Source organism: Pholis gunnellus (genome assembly GCF_910591455.1).
Source record: "Pholis gunnellus genome assembly, chromosome: 5".
NCBI classification, from domain to species: Eukaryota; Metazoa; Chordata; class Actinopteri; order Perciformes; family Pholidae; genus Pholis; species Pholis gunnellus.
In genome coordinates this window covers 25,161,224-25,183,038 of record NC_136531.1, presented here as the reverse complement: position 1 = coordinate 25,183,038, position 21,815 = coordinate 25,161,224, and the positions used below count along the sequence as shown (strand labels likewise).

The following is a 21,815-nucleotide window of genomic DNA, read 5'->3' as shown; positions in this document are numbered from 1 at the left end:
GAAACTTACAGCAGAGGCTTAGTCGGAGTAGTAAGAGTTCAAAATGAAAGATATGGACGAAATTATGATATTTTTAGCATTTTGCTTGGTGTAGATTATTTATTGTTTTACCTAGCTTTGTTTTTTTAACACTCAATGGCTGAAGGAGGAGAAACGGATTTGTGAGTTGGGATTTAACTGTGGGATTAAACTCTCTGTCAACAAAAAAAAGAGGATGTGATCAGCATTTGGTAAGTGAACTGCGTTTGTTTTTTTACATCTAATATCTGAATGGCCCATGTAGCAGAATACATGTTGCTGCTGTTGTTTTCCCGTTAATCTAGTTTAGCGTAGCCTCCCAGAACACGCGCGGTGCCTCAGCTGTTTTTTTGTTTTTTGTTTTTTGTTTCGGGTTCAGAGGTCACAGCCCGTTGTCGCCTATGTGGGCGCAGAAAACATTATATTTCCTACAATTTAAGCTTCTGCATTTTCCAAATGCACTAGTATTATTCAAACGTATTGTTCGGTTCGTAAGCCTCGTACCGAACAGTTTAATACGAATACGTGTATTGTTACACCTCTAGAAACAAATAATAACCGTAGCTGTGGCGCCATCATGAGGTTATTAGGAGACGGTTCAGCTGCAGGACAGCAGTGAAGGCCCAGGTATAAAATGCACGGCCCGCCACTGCGACCTGATGATGTGTTGTAATATTCAAACGGAACATGTCATTGAAATTATGCATTTTGATTTCATGTTTTATAATTGTGTGTTTCTTGAGCCTATTTAGATATAAAAATATGTTTTTTTTTATTCCAAATGTAACAATTTGGCTGTACCTCCTCTGCCCGATACAGTGGTTGAGAACAGCCGATGTAGAGAAAGAGGTCACAAATAATAGCTGATATTGCCTTTTTTTCGGTTTTTGCAAAGAAAGTCATTTTGATGAAACAGGATGCACAACCACACTTTTTTATTTTAGACTATTTTAGCATGAGAAGAGCTACTATGATGTTCAGGAACAGCTCCACGGGCCTCTGGTTAGTTTTTATTTTCATTTTTCTTATCAATTATCCCACCAGATCCTTGACCTCTACATGACACTATTGCAGTATATTTTAAAATGGTCCAAAAGAAAGAAAGCCAACCGCCAAAATTGTTGTGGCGTGCCAGATGACATTATCTTCATCTTCATTTGGCAGGAGTGAAAGGTTAACCGACTCAGAGCGAGTTCACTCATGCAATTCTTGGCTAATAGAAATATTCTGCGTGGGCGGGATGTGATGACAAGGTGGGAACCAAAGCTGAATTTTCAACTTCACCTCTACTCCGAGAGGCTTCCTTCCACTCTGATCCCTTTAGTGAATGAAAGTATAATAATCACCAGTGGGACATCCTGTCCCCACTAGGGGACAGTCTCATCTGCATGTCACTCGTTAGGGCAGACAGTGCAGTGTGATAAAGTTAACAACAGCTGGTCTGAGGTCTACTGTATACAGTTAAGAAGAGATCTTACAGTAATAACACGTCTGTAACATTAGTATTAATAGTTGTCCTAAACAGAGTGTATCAAGTATTTTACTGTACATCAGTCACAGAGATGACAGGCTCATTATCATATTGTTGCCATGGTACTTCAAACTCAGGACAGGATGAAACCAGGCATGACAAAGAGGCAGTGAGTGTGTGAAGTGATCTAACTCAATGGGGCTCTGCGTGAACCCGGAGCAGAAAATTACCAGTTTGCGGTTTGACAGCCGGTCTTAGATATTTGCTCGGGCTGCGTTTTTTTTTAATATAAGATGAGCTGCAACGCTCCCGTGAGGAGGATTATCCACGACAAAGGTAAAGACCTGCCATGCAATTTTAAACAGCCCATCATCACCCATGCAGATTACTGCTAAACTGTTGTAGCCCTTTCTTCCAGCCCTGCTCCTCTAAAGTGGACTTAAGAGTTCCTCTCGCGGCGGGGAGGATACCGCCTCCACAGTCATTAAATCACTGCCGTTTGATATTCATTAATTCATCCATTTGCACTGGCCTTATTGGACACGCTGCACATTTCTGGTCAATTCCAATTTTGTGCTTGAACATTGATGAGTGCTGTGAAAGCTGATTACACACTACGCCTGTGTTTCTCTCCATCAATCTACTTTAATTAGAAGCCAGTGGTCCCTGCAACTTCTGGCTGTTAATCCTCATGCGCCAATTCTTATTGTCGAGTCAAGGGACGTCACTGGTTCGAGGTTCGAAACCGCATCCTGCAGACTTGTATACTGTTAACGTCTCTGTGTCCTGGTTCAGACTGTGCTAGCCGCTATTGGCCTGGTTCGGACGTATCGGGTGAGAGGCACTTTTGGGTCTTTTCGCTGTCATTTTCTTTGGCGATCGCCATTTAAGTGTAAGTAATATTAATTTATACATATCAAAGAATCTACGTGTCAAAACATGAATATATATGTTCGTTTACATCTCTAATTACTCTCGATAAGTGACTGATGAGAGAAAGCAGTAAGGATACTTGGGCGACTCTCGGATGATGATCTTTTACTCTGAAAAGTGTCTCTGTATTTTCACAGTACTGCTAATATGAGTCAGCATATGAGTGTATTTTGAATTACAGCCTGGGATGTGTTGACAGCATTGATGGTAATTTTGGCGACCCTGGAACAAGTTAATATCCTCGAGGATAGAAGTTAGTCCGAACCAGGAAGAGGACGGCGGGCGGCTAATTCACCGGCGTTAGCGTCCTTTAACCGAAGGCAAAGAGTTTATAATTAAAACGATATTCAGTTGGAAAAGTAAGAAGTTCAACTTTTGTTTAACAACAATAAATCAACTGAAAACATTACATGATCATTTATATCAGTATTTCAAGTGATTTTTATTGGAATATTAGCTAAAAACTGTGTGTGTGTGTGTGTGTGTGTGTGTGTGTGTGTGTGTGTGTGTGTGTGTGTGTGTGTGTGTGTGTGTGTGTGTGTGTTGCACACTGATGAGTGAGACAGGTCAGTGAGAGGTAGACCTTTGTCCAGGGTCGGACAGCGGGACATTATTTATTCATGCCGACGGATCTGGCCCGTCGGCCTAATTGCACCAGTAGGAGCCCAATTACCCGCGGCGTCCTTTGCAGCCGCACAGTCTCACATTCACAGAAAACTGGACGTCAGATCGCATGTCAGCCACGAGTAATGCTACGCGTCTTATTTACATTTGCTTGGCTCGGATTCAACTCTGTAAGGAAACAGAGTTTGTGTCTGTTTGGATGCAAGGTGGCAGGAACCGAAAGAGACAAAAAGACGTAGGTGAGGTCTTTATATGCTGCTGTTTTCCCTCTCTCACACAGTGGGCTCCAGCGAGGACGTGAACACAAGCTCTGAGATCTTCATCCCACATCAAGACCACAAGGAGACCCTTCCATTTCTACTTCCTCTTCCTCATCTCCATTCGTTGTTACAGTCACCAGGTAAGAGACAATTCTGAACACTGAAGACATTTAATCATATTCAAAAGTTTTTCAATCTACATTTTCTGGTGAAAGGTTTCTCTGAACATTGAGATATTCATCAAGTAAGAGAAGTGTGGTCGCACACACGGATCAAACATGAGTGATGATGACAGCAGCAGTTCAACACAAAGGGGAGATGGCTTTTATTTTGAAAGGAAAGACGAGGCTCTCAAATACACCTGTGGCCTCAGGTTGCAGTCAACTATAGCTGAGCTGAACGCACCAGTTGAAGCAGAAAAAACTGAACAAAGCGGTCGCCCCAATTTTGAAACTTTATCCTGAACGTCGAATCCTTTTACTGTTTCGGATGGAGCACCTACAGAGTCAATAAACAGTATTACCTCTAAGGGCATGCGCCTTCCACTTCCTCCTCGGATGTCTCCTCCCTCCTCTCATGGCAACAATCTGCTTTAACGTCTCAGTGCACTTCCTCCTCTCTCTCTGCAGCCTCTCCTCCTTCAGATCGGGCCTACCTACAAGCAGCAGCCATCTTCCGGCGGCTGTGCACGGAGAAGCCGGTCGCGCAACAACTCCTGCATTATGGGAGGAGGACGGACATGCCGCTACCAGAGAGCGGAGCCAAAACCGCCCAGAGACGGGCCTACCAACTCGCCTTCAACACACTCAAATGTATTTATCACAGAAGTCACCAGATTTGAGATTTACGTAGAACCACGCACGCCGAGAGGCCGGACTGATGGCTAAACATAAAGTCGGAGGAGTAATTCATTTGATCTATTCTCCTGCTTTCCCTGCGAAACCTTACCCACCTCCTGTACGGGAGGCCTTATCTCTATAATGAATGGCGGTGGGGCTCCAGCATGTGTCAACCCCAATATTCACTTTTGAATTGCGGCTTCAACTGCGGACTGTAGATTAAGTAGTATATAGTCGAACATTTCATTCCTCTGTGGGACTGCAAATTACTTGAGCTGGAGGTACAGCAGATGTCTGTATGGGAGGTGATAAGAGCTGCATGCCATGGAAACACACACACACACACAAATGTACATGTAATCACTCGTACAGCAAGCACACACAGTATTTGACTGCACGTGTAGGGGCTGGTATCTGCATATAGTTACAAAAATGGATTTGGCCAGGTTTGGAGATATTGCGCTAAGCACAATGAATTTGAATGGACTTGTGGTTCCGTGTTGCAAAAAGCAGTTATAAAATGACATTTAAAGCTGCACTGATGAATATTTTCATATTATCAATGGGTCCCATACACAGAACGTGTAAGGGTTCACGCGTAGTGTGGAACCCACAGAGACATATCACCTCAAGTTGCAGTTACCCTCAGCTTTACAGAGCATTTTGACTTCTTTTAAATAGTTTTTTTATTTTACCCTTGACTTTACTGTTATGGTTCACGCTCAACACTCTCATCAACGTAAGAGACAGATTTATTCTCAAGAGAACCAAACCAGAGCAAAAAGTAGAGTGAATATTTGCCGACTTTCGACCAGAAACGCCACTCTAAATTAAAGACAATGTTGCTGCTGAATGTGCAAGTAGGCAACCACTTGCGAACATATTTGACACAACTTTATGAGATGATATTATGTCAGTCTTGGGTCTTCTGCTGCCCCCAGGTGGCCAAAAACAGTCAAATAATGATACCATAATACCAAAAGAAATTGTAGTGACATCCCTTTACAGAAACAATGCCCTTGCTACTCTGATTAATCGACAGTCTTAAGAAATGGTCCCCATGTTAACTGTTAAAGGCGAGGTCTATGGATTATTAGAAACAGTGCTATCAAAATGCTATTGTTCGTGTTTTTGTCATTTGAAGGAACCAAGCTTTTGAAGTTAGCCTCAGCGTGTCTCAAATACATCTTACTGATGTTCTGATCATTTTGTCCATTGCCCTCATTGCTTTCCTCCTAGATCAAGATTTACTGGAGGACATGATTGCCGACAGCTGCTTCCACACTTCCCAGCACATTGTGAGTCCCACCAGATTTGACACGAGTGATCTCAAACCCTAACCTGACCCGCCAGATGGTTCGATGCCGTCATAGGAAACCGTTTGGAAAGGGGAAGGCACTTTCCCAAAAAAAAACACGTGGCAGGTGATCGTATGAACCATCTGTCAATCAGACTCTTATCGAAGCGAACCAGGAGAAAAAAAGATCTTTTCCATCGTGATAAGCCTTCAGTGTCGTTCTTTACTCTTTTTTTTGTGAAGAAATACCCTCCAGTTCTGATATGACTGATGGTATCTACACTAAGCTCTTCAGGAGCCGCCAATGTCGCTGAGAACGAACAGTCGCCTCTAACTAAAACTAAAAAGCACTTCAGCACTTGTTAAACTGTCTGTGAGTTATCTGTCTTCTAATAAAGCAGCCGTATTCTCTCTGTCCGTATATATGCGCTCCGTCAGTGTGAGGCAAAATGAGTGAGGGCGACGGGATGCAGTTAAAGGCCATTTGTATTCAGATCTGTATGTAGTCTGGCTGGTTATAGATGGCAAATGATGCACACAGGAGAGAAGGCAGACGCACTCCCCAACTGGGAGACGATAAATGACACTATAAAACACAGTGTGATGGCACACACATGGACAAAGAGACACACCTAGCCTGTGTGTGTGTGGAAAGAAAGATTTTATTGAGAGATGGGTGAAACATACAGAACAGGCTGACAGATCATTAGGCTGAAAGTGTGACTATAAAACCGGTCATGCAGCTCTTTGTGATTCCACACACCGCTTTGCTACAATATAGCCTACTGTACATATTCTACCCCCCCCCCCCCCCCCCCCCCACACACACACACACACACACACACACACCTATAGAAAAGAAGTTGAGGGAAAGGATGGCGTGTTGGCATAAAAGAAAGAAAGGGAAATATCTACTTCCCTTTAGGCAGATTTACTTTATATATGTTTATATATTCAAAATGGATCACATGACTACATGTAAGCTAAAGTGAAAAGAAGTCACTTGAAGGATTTAGCTGTTTTGAGCCAGATTTGTCCCTCAGGAGTAGGGAGGAGACCAACAACAGAGATTAATAATGGACTCCCAGTGAACAGAAACTGTATACAAGAAGTGGACGTACACATCGTGACTCATTGGTTTGTGGACTGTTGTTTTCACGCCTCGAGTTCGGCGATTTAGCCGTCGCCATCTTGGATTACGGCCGTCGCCATGTTGTTTTTTCCGCAGCCAATGAACATAAGTGACCATATTTGGAATGTGGAGGAGTGACGTAGTGACGCCGTATACGGCTCTGGTAGCAGCAGGGACCTGTCAATCACAGTAAGCCCGCCCTAAAGCATACCCTGCTTTATGGTCTGTTTGACTCTAAATGGACCATAATTTACTAAATGAACATCATGCTGTATTGAAGAAGACTTGAAACTAGAGATTGAGACCATAAACTCATGTTTACAATGTTTACTGAGAGAATAAATCAAGAGAGAAGTAGAGTCATTTTCTCATAGACTTCTATACAATCTTTTATTCAACCGGAGGAGTCGCCCCCTGCTGGTCAGTAGAGAGAATGCAAGTTTTAAGACACTTCCTCATTGGCTTCACTCGGCAGAACTGGAGGTTACCGCCTGGATGATGAGCCAGCCCAGGGTGTCAATGTTGTGTTTACAGTTTGTTTGCGCTGCCTCTGAGTGGCCAAAGATATTAAGGCATTATTAAGATGAAAGTGGTGGTGACAATGATTACAATGGACATTTTTAGGTGAGCTAGCTCCGGGGTCCTGGTTGTGCATACTAGCTCACTGTAGTGACTCACTGAGACACCTGATGGAACCGAGCCATCGTTAACAAAGTTTCACTTGTGCTTCTCTCTCTGTGACGAGTCAAAATGTCTGTGGAACAAGGTCTATTGCTATTGAATTTTTCTTATCTATATTATGATGATGATGATGATGATGATGATGATGACAATGATGACAATGATGATGATGATGACAATGATTATGACAATAAAGAAAGCATTCATGTTTTGCAGTGCGGCGACTTGTTGCCATTGGCGATGGTGATGCTGTTTGACTTCCAGGACCGACGCTTTTTGCTGCCTGAGCGTTCAACGAAGGAAGGGGAGGAGCCTCTGCAGGAAGTCAGGGACCTGGAGGGCAGTCTGCAGAGGTGTGTGTGTGTGTGTGTGTGAGGAGATGGAACGTGTTTTTGCTTCTCGCGTTGAACTTTTTTTTTTTTACTGTAGTTAATTCTGGATATCGTAAGTTAGGAGACGTGAAAATGTGACCTGAAGTATGTTTACAATGATGGTGTGTGTGTCTGTGTGTGTTTATTACAGGTGTAAAACCAAGCTGGCAGCATCTCTTGCTCGCTGCAGAGTGAAACAGAATCTGCAGAGCATCTCCTGTTTTCTGTCTGATCCTGTCAGGACTAAACAGCACAGAGCGAAACGTCTGCCACTGTATGCATGGGTCAATAGTCTCAAGACAAGGTATGCGCGGATTACGGCCGTCGCCATGTTGTTGTTTTTTGCAGCCGATGAATAGAAGTTATCATATTTGGAATCCGGAGGAGTGATGTAGAGACGTCGCATACAGCTCTGGTAGAAACCTGTCAATCACAAGTATTGAAGGAGACTTGAAACTAGAGATTGAGACCATAAACTCATGTTTACAATGTTTACTGAGGTAATAAATCAAGTGAGAAGTAGAGCCATTTTCTCATAGACTTCTATACAATATTAATATTATTTTGTTTCTACTTGCACTGATTGTTGTTGTTGTTGTTGATTGTTAAATGTTAAGCACCTTCCCGTCATGTCAAATTCCTTGTATGTTCAACATACCATGGCAATAAACGGTTCTGATTCTGATTCTGATACAATCTGACTTGCTGCTGCTGAGAGAATGCAAGTTAAAGACACTTCTGCCAGGTCTAAACCAGCAAGGGTTGTTAAATCTATGGGAGCAGCTGACGTCATTATAAAGACAAGTGTTCAACTTTAACACAGTAGCCGTTTATAAAGTGACACTGTGCGTTTATAGTGACAGGCTCTGTTTGGGGGGAGGGGGGGTTGCAGGATGAGGTTAATGGTGAGTGAAGTTCACCGGGTTCAGCACGTGTTCCTGTGGTAACACCGTTCATCAGACAACCCAGAGTCACAATATTGTTCCGCAACAGGAGAACCCCACTATATGTTACTGCCTCAAATGAAGTGTTCAATCAAGCAGAAAACATCTTCTTCTCCTCCGTAGTGTTGAGGAAGTGAGCGAAGCGCTGCGAGGCGCCGGCTTGTGTGAAGTGGAGCTGCTGACAGACCTCAGAGAGGCGGCGTTCTGCAGAGACCCTCTCTGTCCGGACACACTCGTCTTCTCGCGGCAGCTTCATGCTCTGCTGCGGCACAGCAGCCTCACAAGCACACACGCACTCAACACACAGGTAGGCTAATAATACATGGACACGCGTGTGTGGAGTGCAGTGTGTGAATATGCTTCATAATAATAGACCTTTAGATCATTTTAGAAGACGGGTACAAGATGACCGGTGGACAGAGTACAAATGCTGGTTTATAAATCTACGTGAGTGAAAAGTTACCAGGAAGTGAAGTTCAAATTAGAGGTGAGCAGAAGTGAAAATAACAAATAAATTAAACAATGTGCTTATTTTTGCTGGCCAACCATTTGTCACAAATGACCCCAATCGTCTGGTTTCTGTAGGCCTACTTATGGAGCACCAAGCACATGTGTTGCTGTCTGTCCACTTCGATCAAAGCAGAATTATGGGCTTTAAAGAATATTAAAAAGTCCCCAAAATATGCTACTCACTGGTTAACCAGGAGGAAATCCAATGAATCACTCCAGGGTTGACTTATTGTTCTTCTTAGACACATGAATAGACTACAGCTTCATTTTACTGCTGACAGACAGATTCATAGTTTGCAGTCGGATTTCCTATTTGTGACATAAAGTTTAAAGTTGCTAATCTGTGTAACCGAAAGAAGCCGGTTTGCTTTTAATCCTGATTAGCAACGCGGCGATCTGTAACACCAGAGAGGACAGTTTTGTTAAAGAAAAGGAAGACGATCCTCCACGTGTGCGTGAACGATGCGTCCATCCGTGTGCCGCAGGACAGGAGCCTGTGCGTGGCGGTGAGCGCGTTACGCCCCCTGCTGTTCGACAAAGGCGACGTCCTGGTGGCGGGGTCCTTCTCGGCCGTGACCGTGGCTCACGTGTCCGTGGCGGCTGCCGCCTGCTCCGGCCGAGTGCTGGTGTGCGCCGCCGATCACACGCCCGCGCAGCTAGAGGAGATGCAAGAACTGCTCGCACAAATGGACATCAAAGGTGAGCGATGAAAGCACCTTAGAAAGAGAAAAGCATAGGCCTGTTAATGCAAGTGGGATGGACATTGTTGTGAGCCTTTTATGGAATATTACCTTTTCAATTTCTATTTATGATTTTCCTGATGCAAATTCATGCCCAATGTAGACGTGCGAGTCCTGTCAGAAGCCTTCTGCGGTCTGGACGAGGGGCACGCCGCCGTCCAGCGCTTAAAGGTCATCATAGTGCTGCCCCAGTGCTCGTCCTCCGCGCTCAATGACCCCGTGCCCACCATCCACAGCGAACACGGAGGTATGTACAAATCAACCGGGAGAAGCTGAGATGTATAGAGGTACTGACAGAGGCAGTGTCTTTCCATTTAATGTCCCATATATGACACGAATGCTGAGTAAGTTTCATCCTGTTGTCAGACTGGGATCTACTGCCAGACTTGTGTCACAATTCTGTGTCCCGGAGCAAAATACACAAAATGGCCGACCAGCAGGCACGACTACTGGCACACGCTCTGTCCTGTGAGTACATATTAAAAGGGTGGTGACCACACACACAGCACACGTATACGCACCACTACAACACTGTAGCCTACTGTCTTCTCTGTCAGTCCCAAAGGTCCAGACTTTGGTCTACTGCACGCGCTCAGTGTATCCCGAGGAAAACGAACAGCTGGTGAAAAGAGTGTTAGAGAAAGCACACACTCACCCTAAACTGCTGCCCTTCAGGTAAACACATACACACACACACCTGCTCTCTCTCTCTCTCTCTCTCTCTCTCTCTCTCTCTCTCTCTCTTTGTTTAGATATTAGTTATCTGTCTATTAAGTATTTAATTATGTTATTTTCATTACTTGCACAAAGGCTCAAACCACACATGTAATAAGAAAACATAAAACAATAAGTGATGTTAGAAAAAGTAGATCTAGCTGCATTTAAAGGAAACACCACGCTGAAGGCATTTACACACTTTTCCCTCCACTACCCGACCAGAGAGCGACAGGTGATTGGCAGCTCAAAGTGAAGCTCACCTGCTTCAACATAACATTCACTTTGAATCCGACTGTTCCCTGAGATACTGTCAGATCATTGAATTCGTGCTTAACCATCAAGGCCATTACTTTCACTGAGATCCAAGATATTCACTTGTAAAAACCCACCTGCATGTCTTTAATCCAAACAAACCAAAGAGGCTCTGTGAGGCTGTGATGAATGCTAACATCAGCATGCTAACATGCTCACAATGGCAATGCTAACATCCTGATGTCAAGCGTGGTATAAGGTTTATAGCTAGTTTAAAGTTTTTATGTTCACAATGTTTGCATAGTGTGTTATCATGCTAGCATTTGCTAATTAGCACGAAACACGCTCTGCTAACATGTCGATCATAGCCTGTATATAAGAAGTGGAAGTAGTCATCGTGGCGTTACCCACTGGTTTTTGGTCTACCGTTTTGAAGCCTTGAGTTCGTCGAATTGGCCGTCGCCATCTTGAGTTTTTGCAACCAGTGAATGGAAGTGACCATATTTGGAATGAGGAGGAGTGACGTAGAGACGCCGTATACGGCTCTAGTAGCAGCAGAGACCTGTCAATCACACTAAGCCCGCCCTAAAGCATACTCCACCTGATGGTCTATTTGACTTTAAAAGGGACCATCATTTACTCAATGAACATCATGCAGTGGTGTATAAAGTACCCAAAAGCCATACTTGAGTAAAAGTAAAGATACCTTACTGGAAAACGACTCCAGTAAAAGTGAAAGTCACCTATTAAAATACTACTTGAGTAAAAGTCTTAAAGTATCTGATATTTACTGTACTGAAGTATCAAAATTAGTTTTCTGATATTAAATGTACTTAAGTATTGAAAGTAAAAGTACAAGTAAATGCTGTTAATAAAAAAGCAAAGGGTCAGAATTTTGAGAATTAGAAGTTTATTCTTTTAAGTGCTGTGGCCACCATGACCATGACAAGGAGTTGTGTTGAAAATAATTGGGTTGGCTGTGATCCATCCAGGAGCAACAATGTTGAACATCATATATTGTACATAAGTATACTTTTGCATCTACTATGAACTATGGGCCTGATTTGAACACAACAGGCAAAGGTTTTGCTCAAGCTGAATCTGCAATTGGTCGACTGCTACCATCATAACTCGATCTGATCATCCACAAAATGACTCAAATATCAAAACATGATCAATACTAAAGTATTACAAATCGTAATGCGGCGCTCTCGCGGATTCTGTCAATCATATGGTGTGGTGGCTAGCTAACGTTAAGTTAGCTAACGTTAAGTTAGCTAACGTTAGCCAACTAGTGCTGCAATGATTATAGCTAAGATGACTCAAATCAACAACATGTCACAACTGTCAACACTTCCTCAGCTCACTAACTCGTAGGCGATCTGTCTACTACACTAATTGTCTCATTTGATTTACGATAGCTAGCGAACGTTAGCCTAACATACACCATGTATAGCTACATTAGAAGATCAGACACCTGTCCCCCCCCCCCCCCAAAGATATACTCTGTGGGAAACACTGCTAGATATCTTAACAGGTTTATAATTATGATAACTAAACATTAACGTTGCGGCTCATGGGATTCATCTTAATTTACCCCAATGTGTTTCCTGTGGTTGGATGGGGAGTTTTTGAATGCCAATATTTCAGTAGCTTCGGGTAAGAGGTAAGAATCTTTCACTCCAACATAAGAAAACATTTCTCGCAAATATGGCCACGGTGTTGGTCTTCGTCACCACCGTCGTTTGTGGAGCAGCAGGTGCTTCCATCATGAAATCAGTCATCGTAGAGTGGAATTCTACTCATGTAGTCGCTCGCTAGCTAGCATCCTGGGCATCACTGGGAATTGTTGAGGCTGAAACTGGTGGAGGAATCGCAAGGCCGCTGCTGTGTTTACTTCTTTCTGCGCAGGCGCATCATAAAGTAACTCGATTCGGTCCAAATTCAAAACAGTATTTAATTAAACAATGACGACTGTAAACTGATGATGACAATTATAATCTATAATACACTATCGATAGTATGCATCTCGAGAGCAGAGACCACGTGCAACTCCCCTCACAGGCCCGACCAAGTCGGATCCTGCAAAGCGAACTACCATGGCCTGGCGCACGTCCTCGCAAACAGTCCTTTTATGTCCTTTGATGGTCGGAAAGTGTCCCACGCTGTCGCAAAACACAAAGGCCGTCTTCTGGGGTCAGTGATTGGCTTCCAATCGCTCTGACGCCTCCTTCATCTATCCACTGCTCATCTCAATGGCTAGACCCCTTGTGACATCACCTCTGACATCACCTCTGACCTGCCCTCTGTCCTGCGGCCGCATGGTGTTACCCAGGAGTGCTCTCTGTTTTATGGCCGTCTGCTTCCCTTCAGTTGTCTCCGGTTCTCCTCCCCCTCTGTTGGCCATTTGTCCAGCACCTCTGTGTCCCCTTTGATGTCTCTGCCTTATGGCTCAGAACCCCCTACTGTACTTTGGTTCAACACTTCCAATGATTATGTTAAAAGACTCCTACAAGTAAACTTATTGCAAACATATAATATATTCTATAAGTAAACATCCTGTAAACCTACATTACATTCCATAAGTAAATATATTGTGACTCTTAACATAATTTACATTCTCATCATTGTGACAATTTCATTCACCACTAGGGGTGCTATAAATTCTACTAAATAATGCTTTTAATTCTTAAATTCTCCACAGAATCAAAAAAACGCGGCTTTGAGAGCACCCGACGTTGGTCTCATGATTCATTTTTTTTCTAAAGATAGATTTTATTTTGTAGCGAGTAACGAAGGTTTCAGGGGAAATGTATCAGAGTCAAAGTATCAGTTTTCTTTGCAAAATGTAGTGAAGTAAAAGTAAAAGTCAACAGAAATATAAATAGTAAAGTAAAGTACAGATATCCAAAAAAACGACTTAAGTACAGTAACGAAGTATTTCTACTTCGTTACTATACACCACTGACATCATGCTGTATTGCGTATCTAACTGCAGAACCCACTTCTAGTGAGAAGTTTAAGATAAAATAAGACAATCCTTTGTTAGTTCCACAATGGGGAAAGTTGCAGGATTACAGCAGCATAGTGGATAGTGCAAATAAACTAACAAGAGACATAGGTAGAAAAACGAGATCACAACAAGCATAATAAATACGTAAACACACAGTAGTGGTATAATAAATAAGTACAAAACTTTAAAAACAACAAAAACTCAAATATGATAAAGTCCGACTGAATGGTTGTTAATATTACACAGTGGATTGAACAGATTATTTATATTGCACGTGAATGAATAAATGAATGAGGAGTTGTTTGTGGTATGTGTGGTCTACTGGGAGCAGTGATGGTTGTTTCATCTCTGAGAATCACACACAGCAGGAGAGAGAGTGAGTACGTAATGTCTGACTAGTGCAAACATGACAGCATATCTCACATCTCCACTTTATATACTGTATGTACATGTGTGAGTGTGAGAGAGGTGGCACCAGGCCTGACGACAGTAGAAAGGATCAGCTGCGGTTGCCGTGGGGACAGTGGTTAATCCTAGAGTCGGGGTGATGGGGTGGAGAGTCTGTTTCACGCCTGCTGCTCCACACTACTCTATTTCTCACCATCAATCCAAACGTCATTACATTTGATCACATAAGCTCTTTTATCAACTCACCAATGCGCAATGAGACGAGCAGCAGCCGCGTCCCCTCTGTGTTCACAGCACTACAGAAGTCTCGGTGGCACGACTTCACCCCGAAGAAGCAACTTTCTTTGCTTTGCATAAAAAAAAAAGAATTTTCTCATTCTTCAATAAGGATCTTTCAAAGAAGAGGATAGGGAGGACCTGGCAGTAAAACAAACATTATGTATGCCTCTGTTGTTTGTATGCATTATTATATGTGTCACATTGCCTCTTTATTTTCTGATATGTTTCAAGTTAAATGCAGTATGGAAGTATAGTGTGAGGCCTAACCAACAAGATCACTGGAGGTACCGATACAGCTCATATCCATGGATTTATAAAGGGTTTCTAAACTTTCTTCTGACTTTTAAGTTCTGTAAGTTTAACAGATTTGAGTTTGTTTTGTGTATTTCTGTGATACTTATTAGTTATTATTATTTTATTGTTATTATTGTTAGTTTACCGTAAATTATGCTAGAAAATGATCATAAAGATCTCGAAAGATACAACCTGGAGAAAACTATTCATTTGAAAGAGCAACTTTTACAGGTGGCCACAATATTCTCACCTTGATGCAGTAGAAGTGTACGCCAGGGTTTCTCAGGACGCCGTGACATCATGTTGGGTGTGGTTACAGACTGGAAGCTGTCATTAATGACATTAATCTATTATAAAGAAATGTAATAAACTTCACTGTGCCTGTTTATTGAAACAATAAAAGTTTAAGCCCACAAAATTCATATAGAATAATGCTCTGGGCGTCAATTTATTTATTCATTTACTTTAATTTTTGTTTCCATCCAGCAGCAGAAGAATGGAAGTGAGAGCAAATTTACGCTCACGGTTCTCTTGCTTCCAAAAATGTTTGCAATTTTTTTTCTTTGCATTGAGAATTCTTTGTGTGAATGAAGGTCACATCATCACATCATCTCCATATTTAAACAGCGTTTACCAACGAATCCAACGTTGAGGACGCCAGATGTAATTACAATATGCAGGAACCATCAGTGACAGCTGGCAGTGACGTGCCTGTCCTGAGGATCCACTTACATCTGGAACTGCTGACCAAATACTGTTACGAATGTGTCGTGCCCACTGTGTCAACTGTTGATTTGTAGCTTTTTCAAGAATTGTACATTTTTTGTATTTGGTTGTCAACATAATTTATGGAGCCTTTGTGTAATTTCCTGAAAGCGCAGATTCTTGTGTGCAACTCTCTGAATGAATGTGGCAGTGATGGATTCAAGTTGAAAATGCTACATTTTGTCTCTCAGGGTGAACGGTCCCGTCTTCCCAGACGACTCCCAGTCGGGGGACACGGCGGACTCCAAGTTCTTCCGGCTCGAAGCATCCCAGTTCACCAACGGATGCTTCGTCGCGCGGCTGTCCCGACAGGTGAGAGAGCGGGTGGGAGAAAACACGTGGAGGGCAAGGTTTGGAGGTTTGAAGCAGGAACAGTTTTTGTGATGCGTGTGTGCAGGATGTGTGTGTGTGTGTGTGTGTGTGTGTGCGATTGCTTTGCGACGAGACCTTGCAGTAGTGCTGAGGCTGCACTCTTTTACTGTCCGTCTGCTGGGAGGTCGGACGGCTCTGCATGTCTGTGCACACACACACACACACACACACACACACACACACACACACTGACAATCTCTCCCTGAAACACTGCAGCATTATTCCAACACCCCATAAAAAATAGAGACAAGTTAAAGATGAAATGCATCGAGCCGCTGAAACAATTCAGCACTTCACAGCGAAGATGAATGGATAATTCTTATCTGTATCGTTCTTGCAGCACTCTGGTCTTGTTGCATCACCTCGTTGCCCCCCCCCCCCCCCCCCCGCTCCTCTTCTTCCTCTCGCTCCACTCATAAAACGTGCATACAGGAGGAAATGAGATGCTGCTCCTTTGATCCCCTGCAGCTAAAAAAATGGTGCAGGGAGGGAACTGTATGCGTGAGCATTTCTTTTTTTCCCAATACTAACACACACACACACACACACACACACACACACACACACACACAGGGGGGGGCAAGGTCTTGCTCACCTGTCCGGTGGCAGTGCAGTCATTTAAAATCGAATGATCACCACGTCAAAGTAAATCGACATCTGAGTGTTTCACACCGCTGCTCAGACGAACAACTCCACGCCAGTCGAACTGTGCTAGAGGTCGATTTAAAGGGATCTGAAATAGACGACAGGGCACCATAGAGAGGCCGGGGGAGTGCAACAATCTCTCTTTTAAAAATCAAAGGGAGACACAAGAGACATCAGATAACAGATGTGTCCAAGAATCTCGGGAAAACAAGACAAACCTGACAGCTGTGCTTGAGTGCAAATTAGCAAACATTAGCATGCTGCTAACACGCCAAAGTCAGACGGTAAACATGATCAACGTTCTACCTGCTAAACATCATCATGTTAGCATGCCGACAACAAAGTTAGCATTTAGCTCATAGATAAGTGGCTTGTGACTAACTATCAACACTTCCGCTCCTTACATGCACACGGTCTTTTCAAAATAAACTTCCGCCCTCGAAGGAAACAACTCAGTTTAAGTCTAGGCAACAAAACGACTTAGTTAGGTTTAGTAAAGATTGTCGTTTGGGTTCAAATAACGACGTAAGTGCTGTTACTATGTAAGTTACGTGACAACCAAATCAACATGAACTTCATGTTTCACACGTCTTTATAGTTTGTTGTTCATAGTTACGTGGATAACTGGATTTTGTGTGATATCTATGAATTGCACCACATTATTGTTCGTAGCTATAGCTGCGAATGCTGGCTGAGGCCAGCCTGAACTATCATGTTGCCTTTCAAATCATCCCCCACACTCTGCTCTCCTCTCCCTCCTCTGCAGGTTAACTTTATGGCTCATTTCTACAGCATGCTGGTTTGCTGTATAGATCTCCTTGGTGCTATGTAGCCCCAGAGACCTGTAGTTTTAGTGTGTTGCATCCTCGCATCAAATCCTAAGCTGCCTTCGCTTTTGCAGGCGGACCCCACCAAGGTAGAAACTGTCCACGATGTTCTGGCGAGGGCGGCAGCAAAAGGCCTCCTGGGTGGAATAATTCCTGAACAATCAAAAACCGGTAAAAGGGGAAAAAGCAGGAAGAATCACGTTACGTCGGCCGGCAGCAAACCCTCATCCCCCTCGAGCCAAGAAAGGCAGAGGGGAAGCGAGGTTGTGAATGGAGAAGATCGGGTCGGAGCTTCAGAGCATGAAGAAGAGACAGGTGAATGTGGCAAGGAGGGAGAGGAGGAAGATAAGGGAGAAAAGGGTGGAAAGAAGAGGCGAGGGCTGAAAGGAAGTAAGCGAAAGGTCAAAGGGCAAACCAACAGGACGACCGAAGTTTCAAAGCAAAACCCTAAAAGCCGCAAGAAGAAATCAACAAAGATAAAAGTCAACCAATCACCTCACAAGAGGCAGCTTACAAGAAGTAAACCCAGAAGGATACCTCGTCTTACACTGACGTTAATGTCCTCCGCAAAACCCTCCAACCACTTGTCTCCAATCACGGCCCTCGCGCACAAGCTAAGTAACAGTCCAACGATTAAATCACAGCAGACTGACTTTAGCACCCCGTCCTCTGCCCGTCCCGCTCTAGCCGCTCCCCACGCAGCCTCCAAGCTGGTGCAGAGACACGGCACAGAGCTCGGAGGAGCAGAGAGAGCGCTGAAGGACGCAGCTAGACCAGAGAGCCCGCTCAAGGCCAGAGGAAAGGAGACTAGGAAAGAGGATGTGTTGAAGCACGCAGATTTTGTCCTGCCATCCATTTCCTCTCCCTCCTCCGGCTCCGTGAACAGCCGGAGCGGAAGTTCTCTCGGTCAGCGTCCGTCTCGGACCCCCCACTCTCAGCTCGCCCAGATATCTGCATCGTCCTCCTCAGTCCACCTGCCTGGATTATAGAAAAGATCACGTTCACCAGTGACACCACAGTCAATCACAAAGGAAATGTAAATGATTTGAAATATTAAGAGATATATATTTAAATAAACGTATTGTATTGTTAAATTAGAGACATAAAAATATGTGAAAAGGAATTTAGCTTTGTCATTTCTTCGTCTCTGGTATGGGTATCATTTCAGTACACACACACACACACACACATACACACACACACACATGAATGTGATAAGTCAATTAATCAATCAGTCAATCAAAAGAAACTTAAAGTTTTTAATAAAGTAATCATAGTTTGTCATTACTTAAGGTACTTGTTTTTACTTCCAATCACGTGAATATGGTGTATAGAAAGTGTCACGGTATTCACGTTTCCTGAAGGCAACGTGGTTGAGGACGATCCTCAGCCATCTTTGTTACGCTGTCACTCATTATGCCACGCCCCTCTCAGTTGATGCCACGCCCCCCATGCTAGATCAGGGCCAAAAGAGAAAAAATAGATCTGAAACTGAAAAGATAAGATTTAAAACTGTAAAAAATAAGATCTGAATCAGAAAACATAAAATCTGCAACTGAAAAATATGAGACCTCACTTAATCAAAGTTATATTTAACCCCCCAAAACATTTCCTTTACTTAACTTTAGTTTGAATACATTGTTGTATTTTTCAAAGTTCAAGACCAAAATTTGAACTTTCAGTTTCAACTTTTTTTCATAATAAAGAAAACTATTGGCCTGGATTTGGCTCCATACACCAGTTCCAATCATGTGCTTGGGCCTGATGCAAATTTGGCTCAAATAAATGACAGTTTGTCAAACATGACAAACACTGCTGGATATTTTCAATTAAGCTAGAAACATGTCCCCAAATGCCAAGAAATATGACTGGCGGTACTTTGAGTGTACGTACTGAGCGGCTGCATACATTATGCTGAAACAAGTGTGTGATTGATCTCAGTCTTTCTGTAAATAAAGAAGCTGAAGTGACTCTGCTCAGCTGATTGAAGCCTGACTCGCTGTGGCTGGCGGCTTGGATTTTAAAGCTGCTTTTGTTGACAAACGGTTTGAATTGGTCAATTGTTAATCTTGTTTTTATTTGTAGTGAATTCAATTCTTATATGCTATTAATTATGTGACTTTTGGAAAATAGTCATGTTTTATAATACAATATAATAATACTGTAGTTTAATGCCAATTAAACAATGGTAAATGTCCCTGCATTGTACCTTTCTGGTCTTCTGACCACTCAAAGCTCTTTACACAACATGTCATCATTCAACCCCTCATATGTATACCTTCACTGATGGCCATGAAGGAAACCATCAGCGAGCCGGCCCACAGCCTGGCAAGTGGGAGGGTCGTCACAACACATATTTACAAATAGCACATTTATACAAGTTTCAAGTTTGAGATCGGATATTTTTTAAATTTATTTTTATTTAAAGATTTTAAATGTGTGTGTTTGTGTAGTGGGGGGGGGGGGGGTTATCAGAGCCATGGATGACTCCTGAGCTGTTTCAGGGTAGAACGCTGATCGGGGACTACATTCAAACTTGATCGAAAGACATCCTGGCGATCTGGAGAGAAAGAAGGAGAAGAAAGGTGTGGGGGCGACAGAGTGAACTCAAATGAACAGATTTGTGTCTGCCGACATGTTTCTGTGTGTTTTTCTTACTTTCGGAGAGCTCGGTGCTGATTCTCAGCTTGTTTGCAAAGAACCTGATGGTATCAAATGCTCCACTGTGGAGCGTCTCAAAGAGGACCACTCCCACCTGAAACACTGTGGCGGGTCCGGCTCTGTAAATACCACGATCGTACCACTCTGGGGGAATGTCAGTACCTACAATATACAGACATAATAAAAAGACAGTGAGGATGAGGAGCTTTGTTTCAATGTAAAGTCACAGATGGGTAAGTTAGTGAAGAGCAGAAGAAGACGCGGTAAGAGGCTCTTTTCTTGACGAAGCAGCTCAGACCAAAGTCGATGAGGCGAACTCGCGGGATGTCCGAGCATGGTCTCGATCAAGATGTTTTCCAGTTTTATGTCCCAGTGGAAGATTTGTTTGTTTTCAAGATGAATTGCTGTGTCGATGAGCTGTTTCAGAATCACCTGACAGACAGAAGGAGAGAGGTGAGGATCAGAGAGGAGGATGTTCTGACATGTTCTCATGGCTGTGACTCGGAGCCGACTACAGCAGCTTACCTTGGCGTCCTCTTCGTCAAGTAACTTTTACTTTTTCTTCCTTAAGATATAAAATATACTTAGCCTTTGATAGTAATCTTTACTCAGGCAACATTTGCATCTAATTACAAAACCCCAGTAAAAATTAATCAGGAGTTTCATGTATATTTAACTAGCTTTTCTTTACCTTTTCTATTGAGTAATATTTACACAATATATCTTTTATCTACTACTACTCTACACAAATATTCAAATATGAATGTTGCATTTTTTAAACTGGGCTACTGTTATTTAATAAAATGGTCTTAACATAAGGCTTCTACAAAACATGAAACATCTTTTAAACTAAACCACCTTTAGCTCACTGCTGACAGACACATAATCTGGGTGGCATTGCCAGACAAATCATTTCTAAATCAGTGCTGCCAATAAAAAAAAGTCATTTAACAAACACTTTTAATTTGAAACGATGGGTATTGCTTGACAACACTTAGATAAGCATAGATGAAGCACATGAGCAGAAGGCTAGTCTTTGCCACACTTTGACACACATTGTCAGGAGTGAAGCCTTTCTGTGTTGAATTTCCATGGATCTTCATGACATGTTGAGCATAGTCGTCTTCAATGATATCTTTGAAATTCCTTTGAAAATGTCCTCAGGTTGTTTCTATGAACTGTCCATCTTGATCTTAAAGTCAAAGACTTTAAAGAATGAATAAATACTACATCGTGTAAATATGTGGCAACGTGATAATAACAGAAAAGGAACTTTTTAATGAAGTGTTAAATGTCTTCATGCCACTTGTCTTCATGTACAGTTACTGTTCACTTATAGGCTGCTGTACTTTTCATGTTCTGCTACTTTTTACTTCTACTCCAGATCTCAGAGGGAGATATTGTACTTTTCACTTCACCACATTTATTTTGAAGATTTCTTCACTTTGCAGATTCTGATGATTACATTATTATGTATTAGTATAGATTAAACTACCAGCAGTATATCAAGTAGTTGAAATTAGCTCCACCTTGAAAAGCTTCAACATTGAATTGATGAACATATGAATCAGCATTTATAATATAGTAATTGAGTGTACATTATTTTCAAATGGGCCATTCTGCATAATGAAGACTTACTTTTAGTATTTGAAGTGTATTTTGATCATAATAGTTCTGTACCGTTACTTTTACTTTTCTGAATACTTCATAGTTCATATTCACTTCAAGTACATTAACTCAAGTACTGTAGTTAAGTCACATT

At 42.6% G+C, this 21,815-nt stretch overlaps 1 protein-coding gene across 1 annotated transcript; it reads left to right on the top strand.

The window, feature by feature from the left end:
- Positions 1–1,782: 1,782 nt before the first annotated feature.
- LOC306695503 (putative methyltransferase NSUN7) lies at positions 1,783–18,381 on the top strand (the record flags this gene model as incomplete). Its single annotated transcript, XM_079158758.1, has 13 exons — positions 1,783–1,825; positions 3,327–3,446; positions 3,936–4,118; positions 5,385–5,443; positions 7,472–7,608; positions 7,778–7,930; positions 8,694–8,877; positions 9,566–9,779; positions 9,924–10,067; positions 10,187–10,288; positions 10,378–10,495; positions 15,740–15,860; positions 17,467–18,381. 13 exons carry the CDS (start codon positions 1,783–1,785, stop codon positions 18,379–18,381), a joined length of 2,493 nt encoding a protein of 830 aa, XP_079014884.1.
- Positions 18,382–21,815: the final 3,434 nt, after the last annotated feature.